The following is an 18,163-nucleotide window of genomic DNA, read 5'->3' as shown; positions in this document are numbered from 1 at the left end:
GACAAAAAGAATAACCGAAACAGTTCTGTCTGGTACAGATACGAAACAGAAAACAACTACCCACAAACACTGGTTGGAACAGGCTACCTAAGTATAGCTCCCAATCAGAGACAACGACAGACAGCTGCCTCTGATTGGGAACCACACCAGGCCAAACACATAGAAACACAACAACATAGAAAAAAGAACATAGACTGCCCACCCTAGTCACACCCTGGCCTAACCAAAATAGAGAATAAAAAGCCTCTCTATAGCCAGGGCGTGACATCGTTATTATTTGTATTGTATTACTATTTTCTGTGTTACTATTTCCTGATTGCCTAGTCACTTAACCCTACCCACATGTACATACTGTATTACCTCAACTAAACTACAGTACCTCGTACCCCCTGCACATTGACTTGGTACTGGTACCCCTTGTATATAGCCTTGTTATTGTGTTACTATTTCCATTTTTTTATTTTTTTTATTTGTCTTATATTTGGGCTAGTAAGTAAGCATTTCACTGGAAAGTCTACACCTGTTGTATTCGGTGCATGTGACCAATAAAATGTTATTTGGGGGGGAGGGGGGAGAGAGAGAGAGACACACACACACTGTGAGGTCTAGATTAAAGGTCCTCCTGGCTATAAGGGGATCAGCTGGAGAAAAACACTGGGCTGTGTGTGTGTGCGTGTGTGCATACGTGCATACATGTGTCCCAGGGTAGTAGCTACCTACAAGTCTGTACTACACTCCCAACATAACCCCTCCAGGTCTACTCATATGTACCCCCCCTTCCTTCTGTTCAACGCGTAAAGTCATGCCACACATACTTCACCAGAGAAAACCACGAAGCCATAACTCACGATCTCGATGAGGTTTTAATGTTTTCGGTCGACCAACATTATTACTACATGATAATAAGTTCGGGAATCCAGATAACATATTTTTTAATTAAACAAACCAAGTAACAGTTTCAGTAATCAATATTTTTAACCTGGACATTTTGAATGATCATAAAAGAATGAGCCCAACAGCAATCACTCTGGATTTTTAATTGCCTATAGGATGACATTTTATTTCTCAGATGACATCGGCTAAACGAACATCATTTATACAGGATTATGAGTTTGGAATCCATATAACATATTTTTTTATTAAACAAACCATGTAACATATACTGAGCGTACGAAACATTAGGAACACCTTCCTAATATTGAGCTGCACTCCCGTTTGCCCTCAGAACAGCCTCAATTCGCCGGGGCGTGGACTCTACAAGGTGTAAAAAGCGTTCCACAGAGATGCTAGGCCGTGTTGACTCCAATGATTCCCACAGTTGTGTCAAATTGGCTGGATTTCCTTTGGGTGGTGGACCAATTTTTTTTTTTTTTTATTCTTGCTACACACGTTAAACCGTTAAATCATTCAAATTGATTTTTCATTTGATTTACACAACATGCCTACCACTTTGAAGATGCAAAATATATTTCTTTGTGAAACAAACAAGAAATAAGAAAAAAAACTGAAAACTTGAGCGTGCATAACTATTCACCCCCCCTCCCCAAAGTAAATACTTTGTAGAGCCACCCTTTGCAGCAATTACAGCTGCAAGTTCCTTGGGGTATGTCTCTATAAGCTTGGCACATCTAGCCACTGGGATTTTTGCCCATTCTTCAAGGCAAAACTGCTCCTGCTCCTTCGATTCTGATGGGTTCCGCTGGTGTTCAGCAATCTTTAAGTCATACCACAGATTCACAATTGAATTGAGGTCTGGGCTTTGACTAGGCCATTCCAAGACATTTCAACGTTTCCCCTTAATCTACTCAAGTGTTGCTTTAGCAGTATGCTTAGAGTCATTGTCCTGCTGGAAGGTGAACCTCCGTCTCAGTCTCAAATCTCTGGAAAACTGAAACAGATTTCCCTCAAGAATTTCTCTGTATTTAGCACCATCCATCATTCCTTCAATTCTGACCCGTTTCCTAGTCCCTGCCGATGAAAAACATCCCCACAGCATGATGCTGCCTCCACCATGCTTCACTGTGGGAATGGTGTTCTTGTGGTGATGAGAGGTGTTGGGTTTGCGCCAGACATAGCGTTTTCCTTGATGGCCAAAAAGCTCAATTTTAGCCTCATCTGACCAGAGTACCTTCTTCCATATGTTTGGGGAGTCTCCCACATGCCTTTTGGCAAACATCATTATTTTCTTTATTCAATGGCTTTTTTTCTGGCCACTCTTCCGTAAAGCCCAGCTCTGTGGAGTGTACGGCTTAAAGTGGTGCTATGGGCAGATACTCCAATCTCTGCTGTGGAGCTTCGCAGCTCCTTCAGGGTTATCTTTGGTCTCTTTGTTGCCTCTCTGATTAATGCCCTCCTTGCCTGCTCCCTGAGTTTTGGTGGGCGGCCCTCTTTTGGCAGGTTTGTTGTGGTGCCATACTCTTTCCATGTTTTAATAATGTATTTAATTGTCACGCCCTGGCCTTAGTTATCTTTGTTTTCTGTAATATTTTGGTTAGGTCAGGGTGTGACAGGGGGGATGTTTGTGTGTATTTGTCTTGTCTTGGGTGGTTGTAGTGTCTAGGGGGTTTTAGTAGAGTGTATGGGTTTGTGTTGAGTGTAGGTATCTAGGTATGTCTATGGTTGCCTGAATGGTTCTCAATCAGAGACAGCTGTCATTCATTGTCTCTGATTGGGAGCCATATTTAAGGCAGCCATAGGCATTAGGTTAATGTGGGTAATTGTCTATGTTTAACGTTTGTAGCTTGTGTATGCACTAACGTTTGTAGCTTCACGGTTGTTTGTTGTTTTGTTTTGTAAAAGTGTTCGTTTTTCGTGTTTCGTCTTCGCTAAATAAAAGAAGATGTATTTCTCTCACGCTGCGCCTTGGTCCAATCCCTACTCCTCCTCTTCAGACGAAGAGGAGGAGAGAAACCGTGACATTAATGGTGTTTTGTGTGATGTTCAAAGATTCTGATTTTTTTTTATAACCCAACCCTGATCTGTACTTCTCCACAACTTTGTCCCTAACCTCTTTGGAGAGCTCCTTGTTCTTCATGGTGCCCCTTGCTTAGTGGTGGTGCCCCTTGCTTAGTGGTGTTGCAGACTCTAGGGCTTTCAGAACAGGTGTATATATACACTGAGATCATGTGAAAGATCATATGACACTTAGATTGCACACAGGTGGACTTTAACTAATTATGTCACTTCTGAAGGTAATTGGTTACACCAGATCTTATTTAGGGGCTTCATAGCAAAGGGGGTGAATACATATGCACGCACTACTTTTACGTTTAGAATTTTTTGGGTATTTTTTTTAAACAAGTACATTTTTTCATTTCACTTCACCAATTTAGACTATTTTGTGTATGTCCATTATATGAAATCCAAATAAAGTACATTCAAATTACAGGTTGTAATGCAACAAAATAGGAAAAACGCCAAGGGGGATGAATACTTTTGCAAGGCACTGTATATCTCTATTATGCTTGGGAATACTGCGGAACAGATTTCCAAAATGAAAAAAAGTTGGAGCTGATTTGCTGGAGTTTTTATAGTCATATATGTCCAACTATTAAAAAATACAAATCACCCACTGGCCAAATTCGGTCCACGGGACGGACGCCAGTTGAGGAACCCTGATCTAGTTACACCACCTCCTCCTATAACACACACTCTCTGTCATACACACACTAACACACTCCTCTGTTCTCTCATTCCCTCTGTTCCCTTGAGGACTCTTTCATTCCACCTCTCCATCTCTACTACTATTCTCAGTCCCACCTTTGCTTCTCTTGCTCTTTTCCAAGACCTGCTACTCTAATAAGATAGTAAGGGACATTCTCATTGCATTCACAAAAAGTGAGTATGCAGAACACATGTACACAGCAAACTCATGAACCCTCCCCACGTCTTACCATGAAGTGGAAGATGCCAGCATAGGATTCTGTCAGGCTCTGATTAGGTGGTACCACTTTGACAAAGAGATTGGGGTGCATGGTAAGGCAGGACAGGGCAGCCAGAAGCCAACAGTTACCTATTAGAAAAAGAAAGAGGCAATATGCATCTTAACTATTGTTATGATATGGGGTTTAGGTTAGTTTTAGCGAACAGTTTGGCAACACACTACCAGGTTGTCACTTCCACACTCCATCCCCAGGCAGCAGCAGCAACCAGGTCAAGGGCATTGCTCTGCCAGGAAGCCTTTATAAGCACATCAACTGCAGGTAATTATGGTGATCGCCAGCTGGCAGAGCCTGAGTTACTGATAAATCAGGAAATCAGATTTTGCGTGTCCATTTAAATCCTGTGTAAATACAGTATACTTCATAATGGCCTGTCAGCTTGAAACTTTTTAGGCTCATCAACAACAATACCATGATGAACCGTGTTAAGTTTGGCATTGACGTCTTAAAATACACTGAGTGTAGCAACATTAGGAACACCGTCCTAATATTGAGTTGCACCCCCTTTTTCGCCTTCAGAACAGCCTGAATTAGTCGGGCATGGATTCTACGTGTGGAAAGTGTTCTACAGAGATGCTGGCCCATGTTGACTCCAACACTTGGCGAAAAGGGTCAGTATCAGGGGATAACTTTATCTATATATTTATGGATATTTTGACGTTTTTTTATTATTAGTTGTACTTGTTTGACAATTTTAATGCAATGCTAGGAGCTAGTAACACATTTTGTCGCACCCACTATAACACCTGCTAAACTGTGTACGCGACCGACAAAATGTTTTTTAAATTTTTTATGAATTAAAAACTTTGACCTACCAGCACCATCACCCACTGTCACAGGACACCAACACCCACTTATCCCAAGGCGGCTCAACTGACCCTGTCCCTATGCTCAACTTACCCCATACCCGGAATAAGTTGTGCCAAGAGACCACTTTTTTTTGGACAAGCTATGTTTTCAAAACTGTTATGTTTACATGAATTCTGATTATTTCCAGGGATACACAACATCCTGAAATATATGTAGATGTCTTTGTTAGAAAGAATACTATATTTCCCTTGACATCGAGGCTGTATCACAACCGGCCGTCATTGGGAGTCCCATAGGGAGGCGCACAATTGGCCCAGAGTCATCCGGTTTTGGCCGGTGTAGGCCGTCATTGTAAATAAGAATTTGGTCTTAATTGACTTGCCTAATTAAATAAACGTTAAGTGTTAAGTGTCTACATATTACCGAAATGATACCCCATCCTATGATGTTTAAAATACACACACACACACACTTACCCAGCTGGCCCTGGCAGATATCGGTGGTGCACGTCGTGTCCTCCACAAACACAGCATTGGCACTGATCTCCTGCAGAGTGTGAGACAAGGGGCAGAGTTCAAGACTACAGTTTACCCCACAGCACATATTGCCGTTTAGTCTGAGGGAATGTGAAACCAATACAACACTAATTTCCACATAACAGTTGACTGGATGATGACAAGGCAATGTTACTGATGTAAACTGCCTCACACAAGTCTCATGGCTTCTCATGGCTTCTCGTCATTCCATCTCTGTTCTGCTTTTAGAGATCCTGTCCAGCAGTTTGGCTCAGACTCAGAGTCTGGTCTGTAAGTTCTCTCTCTATTCTCTCAACATGCTCTGTCCGTTCTGTCCGTTCCCTCTCTTCTCTCTGAACATGCTCCAGCAGATCAATCTATCTTTCTCAAAACTAGACCACACCTGACAGTGAGCAGCGTTGCCATGTTCGTGGTTTTCTAGCAAATTGGGCTACATTGAAAACGATGTCGTGGGTGAAAATGTCACGGGTTGCGGGTTTTTGGGCTATTCTAAATACCTTATGAAAAAGATTGTGGTCAGAGTGCAGTATATCTTCAGTATGCTGCAAATACTGTGCAGTATTACTGCAGTATGCTGCAAATACTGCGTCCAAAATAACGTTTTTTAGAGTTTAGAGTGCGGTATAAAGGCAGTACACTACAGTTATTCTACAATTACTGCGTCCAAAATACCACAGTCGACTAGTTACTGCACTTTTACTGCAGTTTCAAAACGGCTATCTTTTTTTTGTAAGGGCTGCGGCTGCCATCGCATTAATCTTTTTTATTATCTATTCATTTCACTGTGACCTGCTGCTAACTATCAGGCAGTGAGGCTGTTGCTGAGTGAGTGAGTGGTGGCTGGGAGGGAGCTTCATATAGTCATTGGAAGGGAAGGACAGGCTGGAGGGGTGTGTATGTGTGTGTAGTACTGTTGAGCAGCTGAGTCACATCAGTGAGAGGAGAACGCACATCATGACAGGTGATGTGAAATTTGACAACGAACAGCACTAGATAGCTACATACTTCTCCCTCAAAAGTATTCTTGGTCTCATTCTTTGCAACCTAACCACCCCCAGTCCTACCAATCATTACAGCCAACACAGCAAGGGAGAGAAACTGATCATGAATAATCCAACAGTTTCAGAGAGAGAGGGAGAGAGAGTTGAAAAATGTGCTTTCTCTCTGGTTATGTAGCTAGCTAGCTAACATTGGCCAGAAAGCTGAAGTCAGATGAGAGAGAGGGCGATGTGCAGTGGCGCAGAGGTGAGGACAGAGGAACCGATTTAGCACGCTAGTTTACTGGCTAGACACGATTCTACTGTCCGAATGCCAGGTAAATTGGGCAAAATATGGGAGAAAATATTGCAAAGACTGGGAAAGAGAACAGGTATAACGGAATGGATTAAGTGCATCCCAGGAGATGACAGAAAAGCTTACTGTAGGCATTGCAAATCAGAAATGTGAGTCCACGACGCCGATCTTATTTCTCATGCACAGACGGAGAAACAAGAGAAATGCTGCTCCATTTTTTTAATGCAAGAACATTGTTTGACACAGGAACTATACTCAACAAACATATAAACGCAACAATTTCAACTATTTTAAGGGCTTTATTACAGACAGAAGTACTCCTCAGTTTCACCAGCGGTCCAGGTGGCTGGTCTCAGATGATGAAGAAGCCGGATGTGTAGGTCCTGGACTGGCGTGGTAACACGTGGTCTGCAGTCTGAGGTCGGATTCTCTAAAATTACTTTGGAGACAGCTAATGATAGAGAAATTAACATTAAATTCCCTGGCAACAGCTCTGGTGGATGTTCCTGCAGTCAGCATGCTAGTTGCACGCTCCCTAAAAAAATGGAGACATCTGTGGTATTGTGTTGTGTGACAACACTGCACATTTTAGAGTGTCCTTTTATTGCCCCCCAGCACAAGGTGCACCTGTGTAATGGTCACACTGTTTAATCAGCTTCTTGATATGCCACACCTGTCAGGTGGATGGATTATCTTGGCAAAGGAGAAATGCTCACCAACAGGGATATAAACAAATTTGTCCAGAAAATTGGAGAAAAATAAGCTTTTTGTGCGTATGAACAATTTCTGGGATCTTTTATTTCACCTCATGAAACATGGGACCAACACTTTGCATGTTGCGTTTATACTTTTGTTCAGTATATGTTTGTATGAGAAAATAACACAGTTAAACGATCAGAGTTACAGATGGCTGCACATGTTGCATGCCACTCCAGCATTGCAACTGTAGATCACCTGAGATGTGTTGTTGAAGACATTGCAAAGATAGGAATCAATATCCACAGAACAAAATGCACAGTGCTCATAAATGCAGTTATAGGGCCTGCAGTGCATGAATAACTAATAAAGGACATTGGGAATGAATCTTACTTGTTCATTATTAATGAAAGTACTGACGTCACAACCAAGAGGCAACTGTGTGTGGTGATAAGATACCACAGCAAGAAACTCTCTCAAATCATAAGCACATTTGGAGGAATGATCAACATTCCAGCTGGTGATTCACTGACCATTGAAAATACTTATTTTCCACCATAATTTGCAAATAAATTCATAAAAAATCCTACAATGTGATTTTCTGGATTTTCTTTTCTCATTTTGTCTGTCATAGTTGAAGTGTACCTATGATGAAAATTACAGGCCTCTCTCATCTTTTTAAGTGGGAGAACTTGCACAATTGGTGACTGACTAAATACTTTTTTGCCCCACTGTATATACCACCATCAATGTTAGTGAAGCCCTCTGAAGATATTGCAACTCTGACACCAGATGGCTTGCAATCAGCGAGTGTGTCAATCAGGTACTGTCACGGTATGATGAGCTGAAACTGCACTGTCAGATCACCAAAGACAGTGAGAGAAACTATGCTGCAGAGCTACTTTACCTGTAAAGTCTCATTACCACTGACCCAGGCAACCTTGTGTACCTCAAGTTTCTGCGGCCAATCGTGGAAGCGTTGAACAGGATCAACAAACTTTACCAGCTAAATTCAGCCAATCCAGGAAAACTCATATCTGATCTAATGACCTTCTACTGCTCTCTTGTGGAACGAGTCATGATGCAACAAGAACACCACACCTGGAGTGAACTCGTGGAATTAGACTTAACAGATGAGCATCGCCTGCCGCTCGAGGCTGTGGACTTCGGGGTTCAGTTCCACCAGAGGAATAGACCCACAAAATGGTACAGGACATGAAAACCCAGTGCATAGACCACATGGTTGTTCTGATAAGGGAGATCAAGAAGAGACTTCCGGGTTAACATCAAACAACTGGAGGCACTCGAGTCTCTCTCATCCTGAGCATTGTGCTCAATGGCGTCAAGCCACGTCTAGATGCTCTCTCCTTCTTCCCTTTCTTCAAAAGGAGATCCTGGAAAGGCTGACCAACAGTGGAGTGAACCACACTCAATAACAGACCAACAAAGGAGGCAGTAAAATAGAAGGTTTAGGCTAGAGGTTAGGTTAGGCACACTGATGCTGCGGGGGAGAAAGATTTACAGGAACTTGCACATTTTGCTCTCTCTCCGTGCGTTCTTTGCCATTCAGCCACGCTGCTGTTGAACGTGCCTTCTCCCAGATGGCATCGATCAAAAAAAACAAGCTGAGAAACAGAATGCAGGGAAGATGCCTCGAGAACATCATGAGAGTCTGAGCCCACATGCGAAGGAACGTCAGCAAGGATGCTCTCATTGTTCACCGCTGACATCTACTCAGCACAACAGGCTGAGGTAAACGGGGACGAACCTCTTATCTAAAAGAAGAGCGGAAACAGACTGTAAATAGTTACATTTGATGTGAATAGTTTGGATCGGTGGAAGAAAAACGAACAGACAGAGTGGCAGTTCACAGCAGGAGGAGAGCGCTCTGGATACCGGCAGGGAGTTTGCTGAACACAAGAGAAAAGCAGGGCGAGCAACTTTTATAAGCGGTATTTGCGAGTCGACACACAGAGACCCTTCCTTCCGTCACCTATCTGTAAAGTCTCATTATAACCCTGTTTCTCAAACTCCTCCCTCATTATCTCTGTGTCTGTTGCTCTACTCTCTGTTGAGCAACATATGGGGAATGGCAGCAGCAACTTGTATGGGGATCACCCCATCCTCTATGGAGGGCTACTATCAAACCAGCACTGCTGTTTTGGTGACTACTTATCTCTAAACCCATGATAGACTATCAAATTATAGTAGTGATTGATTAATAGTAGAATACACCGTCTTGATGTACTGGACTCATGATGGATCTCCTCTCTCTTTTCTTCCCATCGTGCTCCAGAGAGAGGATGGATGACTGCGACATCAGGCTACAACCACACATGACTTATGAAGTAAAAGAAGCCTAAAAGCAAACTGTTGAGGCTTTTAGATTTGTATACTCCCGTTTAAAAGGAATACGATTATTTTAGAGCAATGTGACTCGTATTAACACTAGTTCACAATGATTAACATGGTGTTAACACCATTTCAGAAGAATGTTTTTTCCCAGAAAACATACCTCTTAATCATTCACTATGAATCACTTCTATAGTTCAGATTAAATCATTTGGTGTGATGAACCAATAACAAAAGGGAGAAATGCAAAGAACAAGGTAAAGCAAATTGACCATTAGTATTTAGATTGTCATTATGAAGACACCTATTGGATAAATGTGAGACGCAATTCATAATGTCAACATAAAAATTATAACATAGGCTACAGATATCCATAAAATGAGCATGACTATCACGAGTAAGAAGTTGGACTATTGCAATATAGAAGTACGTTTTTGAGCGTGACTATATGACTGGCAATCATGTAAACACCGATAGGACGGTAGCCTACCTTGGGTCGCAGCCACTTGATCTCCTTTTTGGGGTCTGGGTCGGTAGGCATACCGATGGAGCTCTGGTCCGGGGCGAAGGTTGTGTCAGAGAACAGCGAACCGGATTTAACGCACGCATCTAGGAGAGCTACATAGTCCTGGCCCCAAAATTTTACCGGGTTGGCAATGGATCCAGGTGTGACCTGCTGAGTCTCCATTTTCAATGGTAAAATTGAGATGAATTTGACAAAAATAGGCCTAGCAAATAAAGTCAGATTGAACCAACAGTCCTATCTCGATTTGTTCGTCTAAGATCCGTTTTGGGGAATTGTGCAACAAACAAATCCAGTTCTTAAATACACGCATAGGCCTACCCACCCACTTACTCGAACCATCTGGGAGAGGTATGCAGAGCCTCTGGGAAGTTAGTCAGCTGGAGTCGGGATAATGACACGGTACCAGGATCTTACTTAGAACTCTATTGTTAATCGTCCATTTGCATCATTTCCCGTGGTTAAATTAATCCCATGTCGATTAAATGTGTGATGGCCTATAACCGCTGTTTATTAAAACGTCAAGGTATTGTTTTCTCACACGCACATTTTCCTCTTCCTCCTTTAAACACATTATTTCACAATTCTTCTTCCACACATTGCCTGTATTTAGTTAAAACGGTCCTCTCCATCAAGCCAGTCATGTGGGGTCTCTGATGTGAGCGCCTTTTCGCAGTGCCCGACTGCAATCGATAGTAGGCTACTAAATGTTGTCACTATAGAGGGTAGTCTGTCTCTACTAGATGGGCGAAAGGGAAGTGGAGTTGAGGCCCATACAATTTTGAAGCACTACAAATGCCAAGAGACAACAAAGCGGGAAAAGTGATATAATCCGCAAGTGTTACTAGCCTAAAATGGACAAGGAGAGATGTATGCCTACGAATTAGTCTATACCGTTTTTTCCTTTCCATATATTACTATAGCCTTTGTTCATCTATAGGCCTACATGCAGGAGCTGATCATGTAGCCTATAGCATCACAGTCAGCACCACACCGGGGGGTGGGTGGGGGGTGAATGCATGGAGCGGGTGATAGGGGGCTTAGTGGGACATTTTAGGAGGAAGGAACTGTAGAAAAATGGGGAAGGATGAAAGGAGAAGAGGGATACATTTGGTACGTGTAAAATAACAGTTCAAATTTGGTTCAAATTCAGATGTTGAATTTCAGATGACTCAATACAGTGCAATACCTGTAAAGCTATCTCTCCGGGTTGAACGTATACAGACCCTGTGCTGTATTTGTTTTTTAGTGGAAAGAGAAACAGAGAGGAGTACCCCATCCTGGTACATGTGTATTATGTCTCCCGGGCCCAGCCTGGGCTAGACCACTGCTGTCACACTAACTCACCTCATACAGAAAACTCAGTCAGCTGAACCAGAATAGGCTCTATGCATTATACTGCCTCCCACACTCTATTTTACTTCCTACCGGGTTGCTGACTTGTTTTTATCATTAGCTTACTAGCTAGATAACTGTCGTCGATGCATTTCCGACTGAAATAGTTCGCAATGGCTACGTTTAAATTACATAATGAACAGTGCCTCTGTGTTCAGTTTCTACAAAATGTGATGGTATTATGAGCCTCCATAGTTTCCCGGTCGATGTAGAACTCAGAAAAGGGTGGTTGGTGGCAGTATGTTGTGACAAATTTACAGTCACCAAACACACAAAGGTGTGTAGTACACATTTCGTCGAGAGTGACTTTGTTGAGGGAAAGATGGGGGGGCGACAATACCTAAAAAGGGGTGTTGTTCCTACAGTCTTCTCGTGGAACTGGCACATTCAAAAGAGACCTGGTGTTTGGGAAAGAAGACTGAAACCTCCTGCTCCGAATGAGGGGGATGAAGAACAAGGTGCGCTGCCTACGAACTGTGCCGTCTCTTGATCCGGTCCAGACACATGATTACTGTGCAGTCCTTGAACCTGCAGCCCTGGACATGGCCCTAATGGCAAAGCATGAGCATGTAAGAGAAATTGAGGAGCTTCGAGCTAAGCTGGAGAAACTGTTCGCCCAACACAGCTTTGGTCTACAGCGATTTGCTGGTTCTGACGATGATATACGTTTTTACACAAGGTACAGTAATGATTTATTATTATCCATTATCCATGATTTCCATTATTATCCAATAAAGAACATGTTCATTATTATTTAGGGGCGGAAAGTAGTCTAGTGGTTAGTGTTGGGCCAGTAACCGAAAGGTTGCTGGATCGAATCCCCGAGCTGACAAGGTAAAAAAATCTGTCGTTCTGCCCCTGAACAAGGCAGTTAACCCACTGTTCCCTGGTAGGCCGTCATTGTAAATAAGAAATTGTTCTTAACTGACTTGCCTATTTAACTAAAGGTAAAATAATAACAAATGTAAAACTAGACTAGCATAAGTAGGAACATTGAATGTATATTGTCTTTACATTAGTTTTCAGTTAACACCCCAAAATTCTCCCAGGTCGTTGCTGCAAATAAGATTTGGCTCTTAGTCCACTAACCAAGATTATTATTTTTTAAACAAATTCAATGCTGTGAATTACAGTACGAATTGCAGTAACAAGAAAAACAGGCTACAATAGCAGCTAGGTCATGTCTAGTGCTACTTGATGCTTAGAGAAGATGGGCAATAACAGTAATGAGCTTTTTTGGTATTCAAATACTCTGGGTCCATCTTTAGATTTGCAAACTACACCCACCTGATGGCCTTCTGGCACTTGATTGAGCGGGCAGCAGAGACCAAGTTAATAAGAGTCCCAAGCACCAATCCATCTGAAACAAGTGTTACTGGAAGAAAACCAGTAAGGGACAACTTCATTAAATACAGTACTTAATAGAGAATATTATTTGATCTTACTGTAATTGTTAAACATTGTTTACTTTTTGTGTTATGAACCGACTGTAAGGACTATATTGTACATGTCACGCCCTGACCTTAGTTCCTTTTTTATGTTTCTATTTTGGTTTGGTCAGGGCGTGAGTTGGGGTGGGCATTCTATGTTTTGTGTTCTATGTTTTCTATTTCTGTGTGTTTGGCCGGTTGTGGTTCTCAATCAGAGGCAGCTGTCTATCGTTGTCTCTGATTGAGAACCATACTTAGGTAGCCTTTTCCACTTGTGTTTTGTGGGTAGTTGTTTTCTGTTTTGTATTGCTGCACCTTACAGGACTGTTTCGTTTTCGTTCATTCTCTTTGTTGTTTTGTTCAGTGTTCTGTTTTTTTGAATAAATTTACATGAACACTTACCACACTGCGCTTTGGTCCGACTACTCTTCATCCGAAGACGAATATCGTTACAGTACTAAAATGGTTTTCTTTATGTTCAGACACTGCCATCAATTGACGAGTTCTTCTTGTTTATGACTCATCTGTCACTGTGTCTGAAGCAGAAGGATTTAGCCCATCGGTTCAGCATCCACCAATCGACAGTGAGACAGATTATCATCTCTTGGGCCAACTTCCTCTACTGTCTGCTTGGATCAGCACGGATATGGGTCCCCAAGGAAACCATCAAAGTCCACCTGAGTTCAAGGACTATCCAGACACCCAGGTAGTGATGGACTGCACTGAACTCCGCTGCCAGACACCATCTTCACTACTACTGCAGAGTGAGGCATTTTCTTCCTACAAAGTCACACTGTACCATTATAAGGGCATGTTGGGAACGTCACCACATGGAGCTGTCACTTGTGTCATCGTTGTATGCTCGTTGTATATCTGTGAGTGACAAGGAGATCTTCAAGCAGTCTGGAATTGTTTCCTTACCCCCCCTGACATGGCCATTAAAAGTCAAATAAAATCAAATGTTATTGGTCACATACAGTACACATGGTTAGCAGATGTTAATGCGAGTGTAGTGAAATGCTTGTGCTTCTAGTTCTGACAGTGCAGTAATATCTAACAAGTAATCAAACAAATTCACAACGACTAACTTATACACACAAATGTAAAGGGATGATTAAGAATATGTACATGTAAATATATGCATGAGCGATGGCCGTGTGGTGGATAAGGGCTTTTTCGTAGATGACATTGTTCCGTGCAAGGTCAACAGGCCAGCCTTTCAAGACGCACACAGATGCCAGTGCATGAGGTTAGGGAGTCCCAATCCATTGCCAGGCTGAGAGTGCATGTTGAAAGAATGATCCGCAGAATAAAGGAGCTGTTTGACACGGTCATCCCCCTGACCATCTCAGGCAGCATCAACCAATTATTTGCAGTGGCGTGCCTGTTGGTCAACTATCAAAACGGACCTTTGGTCAGAGCCTGGGCCAAGCCAGTGTAAATGAACACGTGTTTATTTGCTAGCAGCAAAATAATAATTTGTTTATCTACGACATGTATCAATCATTTGTGTTGCAGTGAATATCAGTTTGTGTGGAGCTTGTATTGGCTTTAATTGGGCAATGAGTAACAGGGGTGGGGGAAAGAAATCAAGTAAACACAGAATAGCCAGAATGCAAGATTGAATACAATGTCAGAGATGTGTAATTGATTAACTGAACTGTTGAACATTTGCTGAAATACATTTTTTTAAACAAATCTATTCTACTGTAGTTTTCTTCACGAGAACATCAATACTTATTTTTCATGATACCACTAAACTTGGCACCCATGCAGGGGATCCATTCAGGTGCGAGAGACACTTCTGCAAGTAGTGGTAAAAATAAATGTGGTCAACCTTCTCTCTTATAGTTTTTGAAACATGTAGATCTTTATATATCCTTTCAACTAGGATGTCCTCCTGTGCACAGATTACAAAAGTCACACCAGCTACAACCTGTGAGAAGGATTTGACCTTGCACCTGCCAGTAGTAAGCATGCGATCTCTTCAACTTCAGCTCTCCATTCTGTATCTTCAGGTAAGGGGAGTCAACATAACTTGGTACATTTGGGCACTTGACCTCTAAGAGTCCAAAGTGTCGTCTTACACTGGGATCAAATATGATGCCGTCTGGAGAGGATCCTAACCACGGAGCATCTGGGTGCACTACGAAGCCACACGGAAAGAAGTTAACATTTTTCAGTGTGCAGTACTCCTGTACAGCCACTGGCTTCATGGCTAGCCCCCTTCATCTTCATGGTCTGCATACCAGATCCCTTGAACATCCGCTCAGCTAGCCGGTCAGCTGAGGTCTCTCCCCGGACATGGCAAACCTATCAAACGAGAGGATGTTATTCTCATTCTCCTGAGCTGATGCCATTCTGGGTTGCTGCTCTGCTCCCTTGTAGCAACCTGGACTTTGTGTGACATCTCCTAGGTTGTCTCTAATGCCTTGACGTGGAACTGCTCCTGATGGCTAAGGACGTAAGCACACTGGGAAGCCTGAAGCCTGTAGCCATCTAATGGAAGTATTGGTGGAGAAGGAGCATCGGCAATCTTCACAATTTCCCGGGTCTTTGGCTGTGGAAGTTGATAGGACAGAACACTGCCGGCTTGCACTGGCCCAAAGGCAGACTCAACCAGGGGCACGTCAGCTGACATGTCCATTATTGTCACAAGAGGGGCAGTAAGTGGAGTAAAGTTGGCATACGTTTCTGAGACGTGGAGAAGGTCCATGTCAGGCATGTATCTGTTGAGTGCTTTGTAGAGAGAACTTCTGCAAAACATGTTAAAACCTTAACATCAGGTTGGAGAGATTACTATGACAAAGACTCATGTAACTTTTCCAGAAACAGCACAAGCCCGGAAGTTCAAATAAAATTGATTCAAATATAGAGATTTATAGATGATTATATATTTCCCCTCAGTCTTTGTCCCAAACATTTGTCGTTACATCGTAAAGACGGCACTTTTTAGGCTTATCATCTGGATACAAAAAAAATCACAAGAAAATGTTTTCTAAAATGTTTCCATTCTAGGAACCTCCAACTTTCCTTATTCCATCAGCACACGAGTTAGTAGGTTTACGGAACTCTATCCCATCAAACGGACCTGGTTTCACACCCTAATTAACAAGGATTTACTGTTACATAGGCTGAATACTTTTCAGGTGCATTTTTTAATTGATATTGATACTCACAAGTGTTCTTGGCTTGTGCCAACGCTGTTCTGTGTCTGTGCAGCTGTGAACTGGTGGTGCAGCAGGAATGTTTAGTTGAGAGTAGTGCGCTGTCTGGTAAAGAAGGGCCACCAGCTGATTGCACCTAGCACTTCCTGCAACACAGCAGCAGTGGCTTTGGACCTATCACTGGTACGGAGTGCTTTAACACCATCTGTAAAGTGAAGATACGTGTTATGAATGACTTGAAGTGAGAAACAAGAATGATGCGGCCCATAAATAACAATAAACATAGTAGTGTCTAGTCTTCTTAACTAGGGGCTCATTTAACTACACAGGAATACATTGTGTCTCAGTAACAAAATGACCAAACACAGATCAACAGATCTTTACCAAATAACCTTTTAAGTGGGCAATTCTAAATTGGGATTGGGACCCATCATTAATATCTATCTACTGATAAGATTAAACGTTGACACTGTCTCCAACACATTTTGACCATGATGACAGTGTCCCACAGGAGATGTTTAACAAGGTCCCTAGTAGCCATCTTTAACCTTTCCCTACTCTCATGCTGTGCGGTGTCAATGTATCTTTGTTAGATACCGTGTAGAAGACATGAACAACAATTATTTTTAGTTTGCAAATATAGCTGGCAAGCATAATTTTTAAGCAAGCTAACGAAAATATGTAACAGGGTTATATTGGTGGTTTCCCTTGCCACTTTATTGTTAAGCCAATGGGTTTTTGGTTATAGTTTTGTCTTGCCTTCACCTACTCAACATGGCATCTTATTGGCTGGTTTGCGTAGCTTGCTTACGAGGGGGGATGTTTCAGTTAGAATCGTCCCAGTGAACAAGCACCAAACCAGTTGGTTGCAAAGCACTGTATGTCAAAAGTGATTTTTATACTCCCAAGTGATGATTTAAATGTACAATGTATATCAATTTGTTAGTAAATGTTATTCGAACATCACATATAATATGCAGTGTTTTTTGGAGAATATTGGTTGTGCATTTTGTTGTAAAGAATTCCCGCCAGTACTAGCTAGCAACTTACTGTGTCTGGTGGGGGCGGGTTCATATATTTTGTACAAATACACACACTCAAGTAGATTCTGTCAACGTTACATACTTTTAAGAAGTAACTAGCTAGCTACAGTTACTAGTTAAATTAGCTAGCTAGCTAGCTAATATGATTGTAGCTAGCCAACGTTATATCTGTCACTGACTTGGTACTCACCTTCATAGTTGTCTATGTAGCTTCCTATATATATTCCTATATATCTTGAACCCCTTTTCGTTCTTGCTAGCTGGAGTCTCCGAGGCTGATTTAACAATTCAATGTACACCATTAATATTAATTTGAGGCAAGTCCTGAAGACGCCTAGTAAAAAAACTGAGATATAGTGGTAGTAATGTTATATCGTCGATAACAACTAGACTGACTTCCGTTCTATAGTATGCGCCACCGGAAATTGCCACACCGGTAGGAAGTGTGCTTAGAACGTTCAGTCATGGAATGTGCATAAGGGCTATTCAGAGAGAGCGAGTCACATACACATCTGTCTACTATGCCCCCTTTCTGTTCCGAGGTGGATGGACTGTTGCCGGGGGGAACCTGTATGTAGTCCCCTACAGATGAACAGGAAGCTGTGTCTAAGCAAAGCTTCTATTTATAGGAGCATCAGGCGAAAGGACAAGAGCATACATGTTTGTTTGTGTTTTTGTGACTTTGAGAGCACACAGGGTAACAGAGGGAGAAGGAGGCAGATTGTGAGAGAGTTACTAGAGAGAGCGCGAGGGAGGGAGGGAGCAAAGGAGGGAGGGAGCGAGGGAACGTAGCGGAGGAGGTGGCGAGTGCGTGTTGATGCTGTACGTGGCGTCAGTATGATAAGAATAGAGACGACGCGTGCAGCGCGGCTGAGACATCACCTTCACTCCCTCACCAGGGCAGGCCTTACTCACCGTGTATGTGAGGCTGGGCTGTATTTATAAACACAGAAATAATTTTACATTATCGAAGCGGA

General features: G+C 42.4%; 1 protein-coding gene across 1 annotated transcript in view; it reads right to left on the bottom strand.

Moving 5' to 3' along the window:
* The window catches only part of LOC139547670 (calpain-9-like), a 38,878-nt gene extending 28,400 nt beyond the window's left edge, over positions 1 to 10,478 (bottom strand). Inside the window, exons 1-3 of the mRNA XM_071356653.1 lie at positions 10,119 to 10,478; positions 5,228 to 5,297; positions 3,894 to 4,012 (exon numbers count right to left, since the gene is read on the bottom strand). Of these exons, the coding sequence (XP_071212754.1) occupies positions 3,894 to 4,012; positions 5,228 to 5,297; positions 10,119 to 10,316 (387 nt within the window). The 5' untranslated portion in view covers positions 10,317 to 10,478. The remainder of the gene's footprint in view (positions 1 to 3,893; positions 4,013 to 5,227; positions 5,298 to 10,118) is intronic.
* Between the last annotated feature and the right edge of the window lie 7,685 nt (positions 10,479 to 18,163).

This window comes from Salvelinus alpinus, chromosome 21 (genome assembly GCF_045679555.1).
Source record: "Salvelinus alpinus chromosome 21, SLU_Salpinus.1, whole genome shotgun sequence".
Taxonomy (NCBI): Eukaryota; Metazoa; Chordata; class Actinopteri; order Salmoniformes; family Salmonidae; genus Salvelinus; species Salvelinus alpinus.
This window is presented reverse-complemented; position numbering and strand designations above follow the sequence as displayed.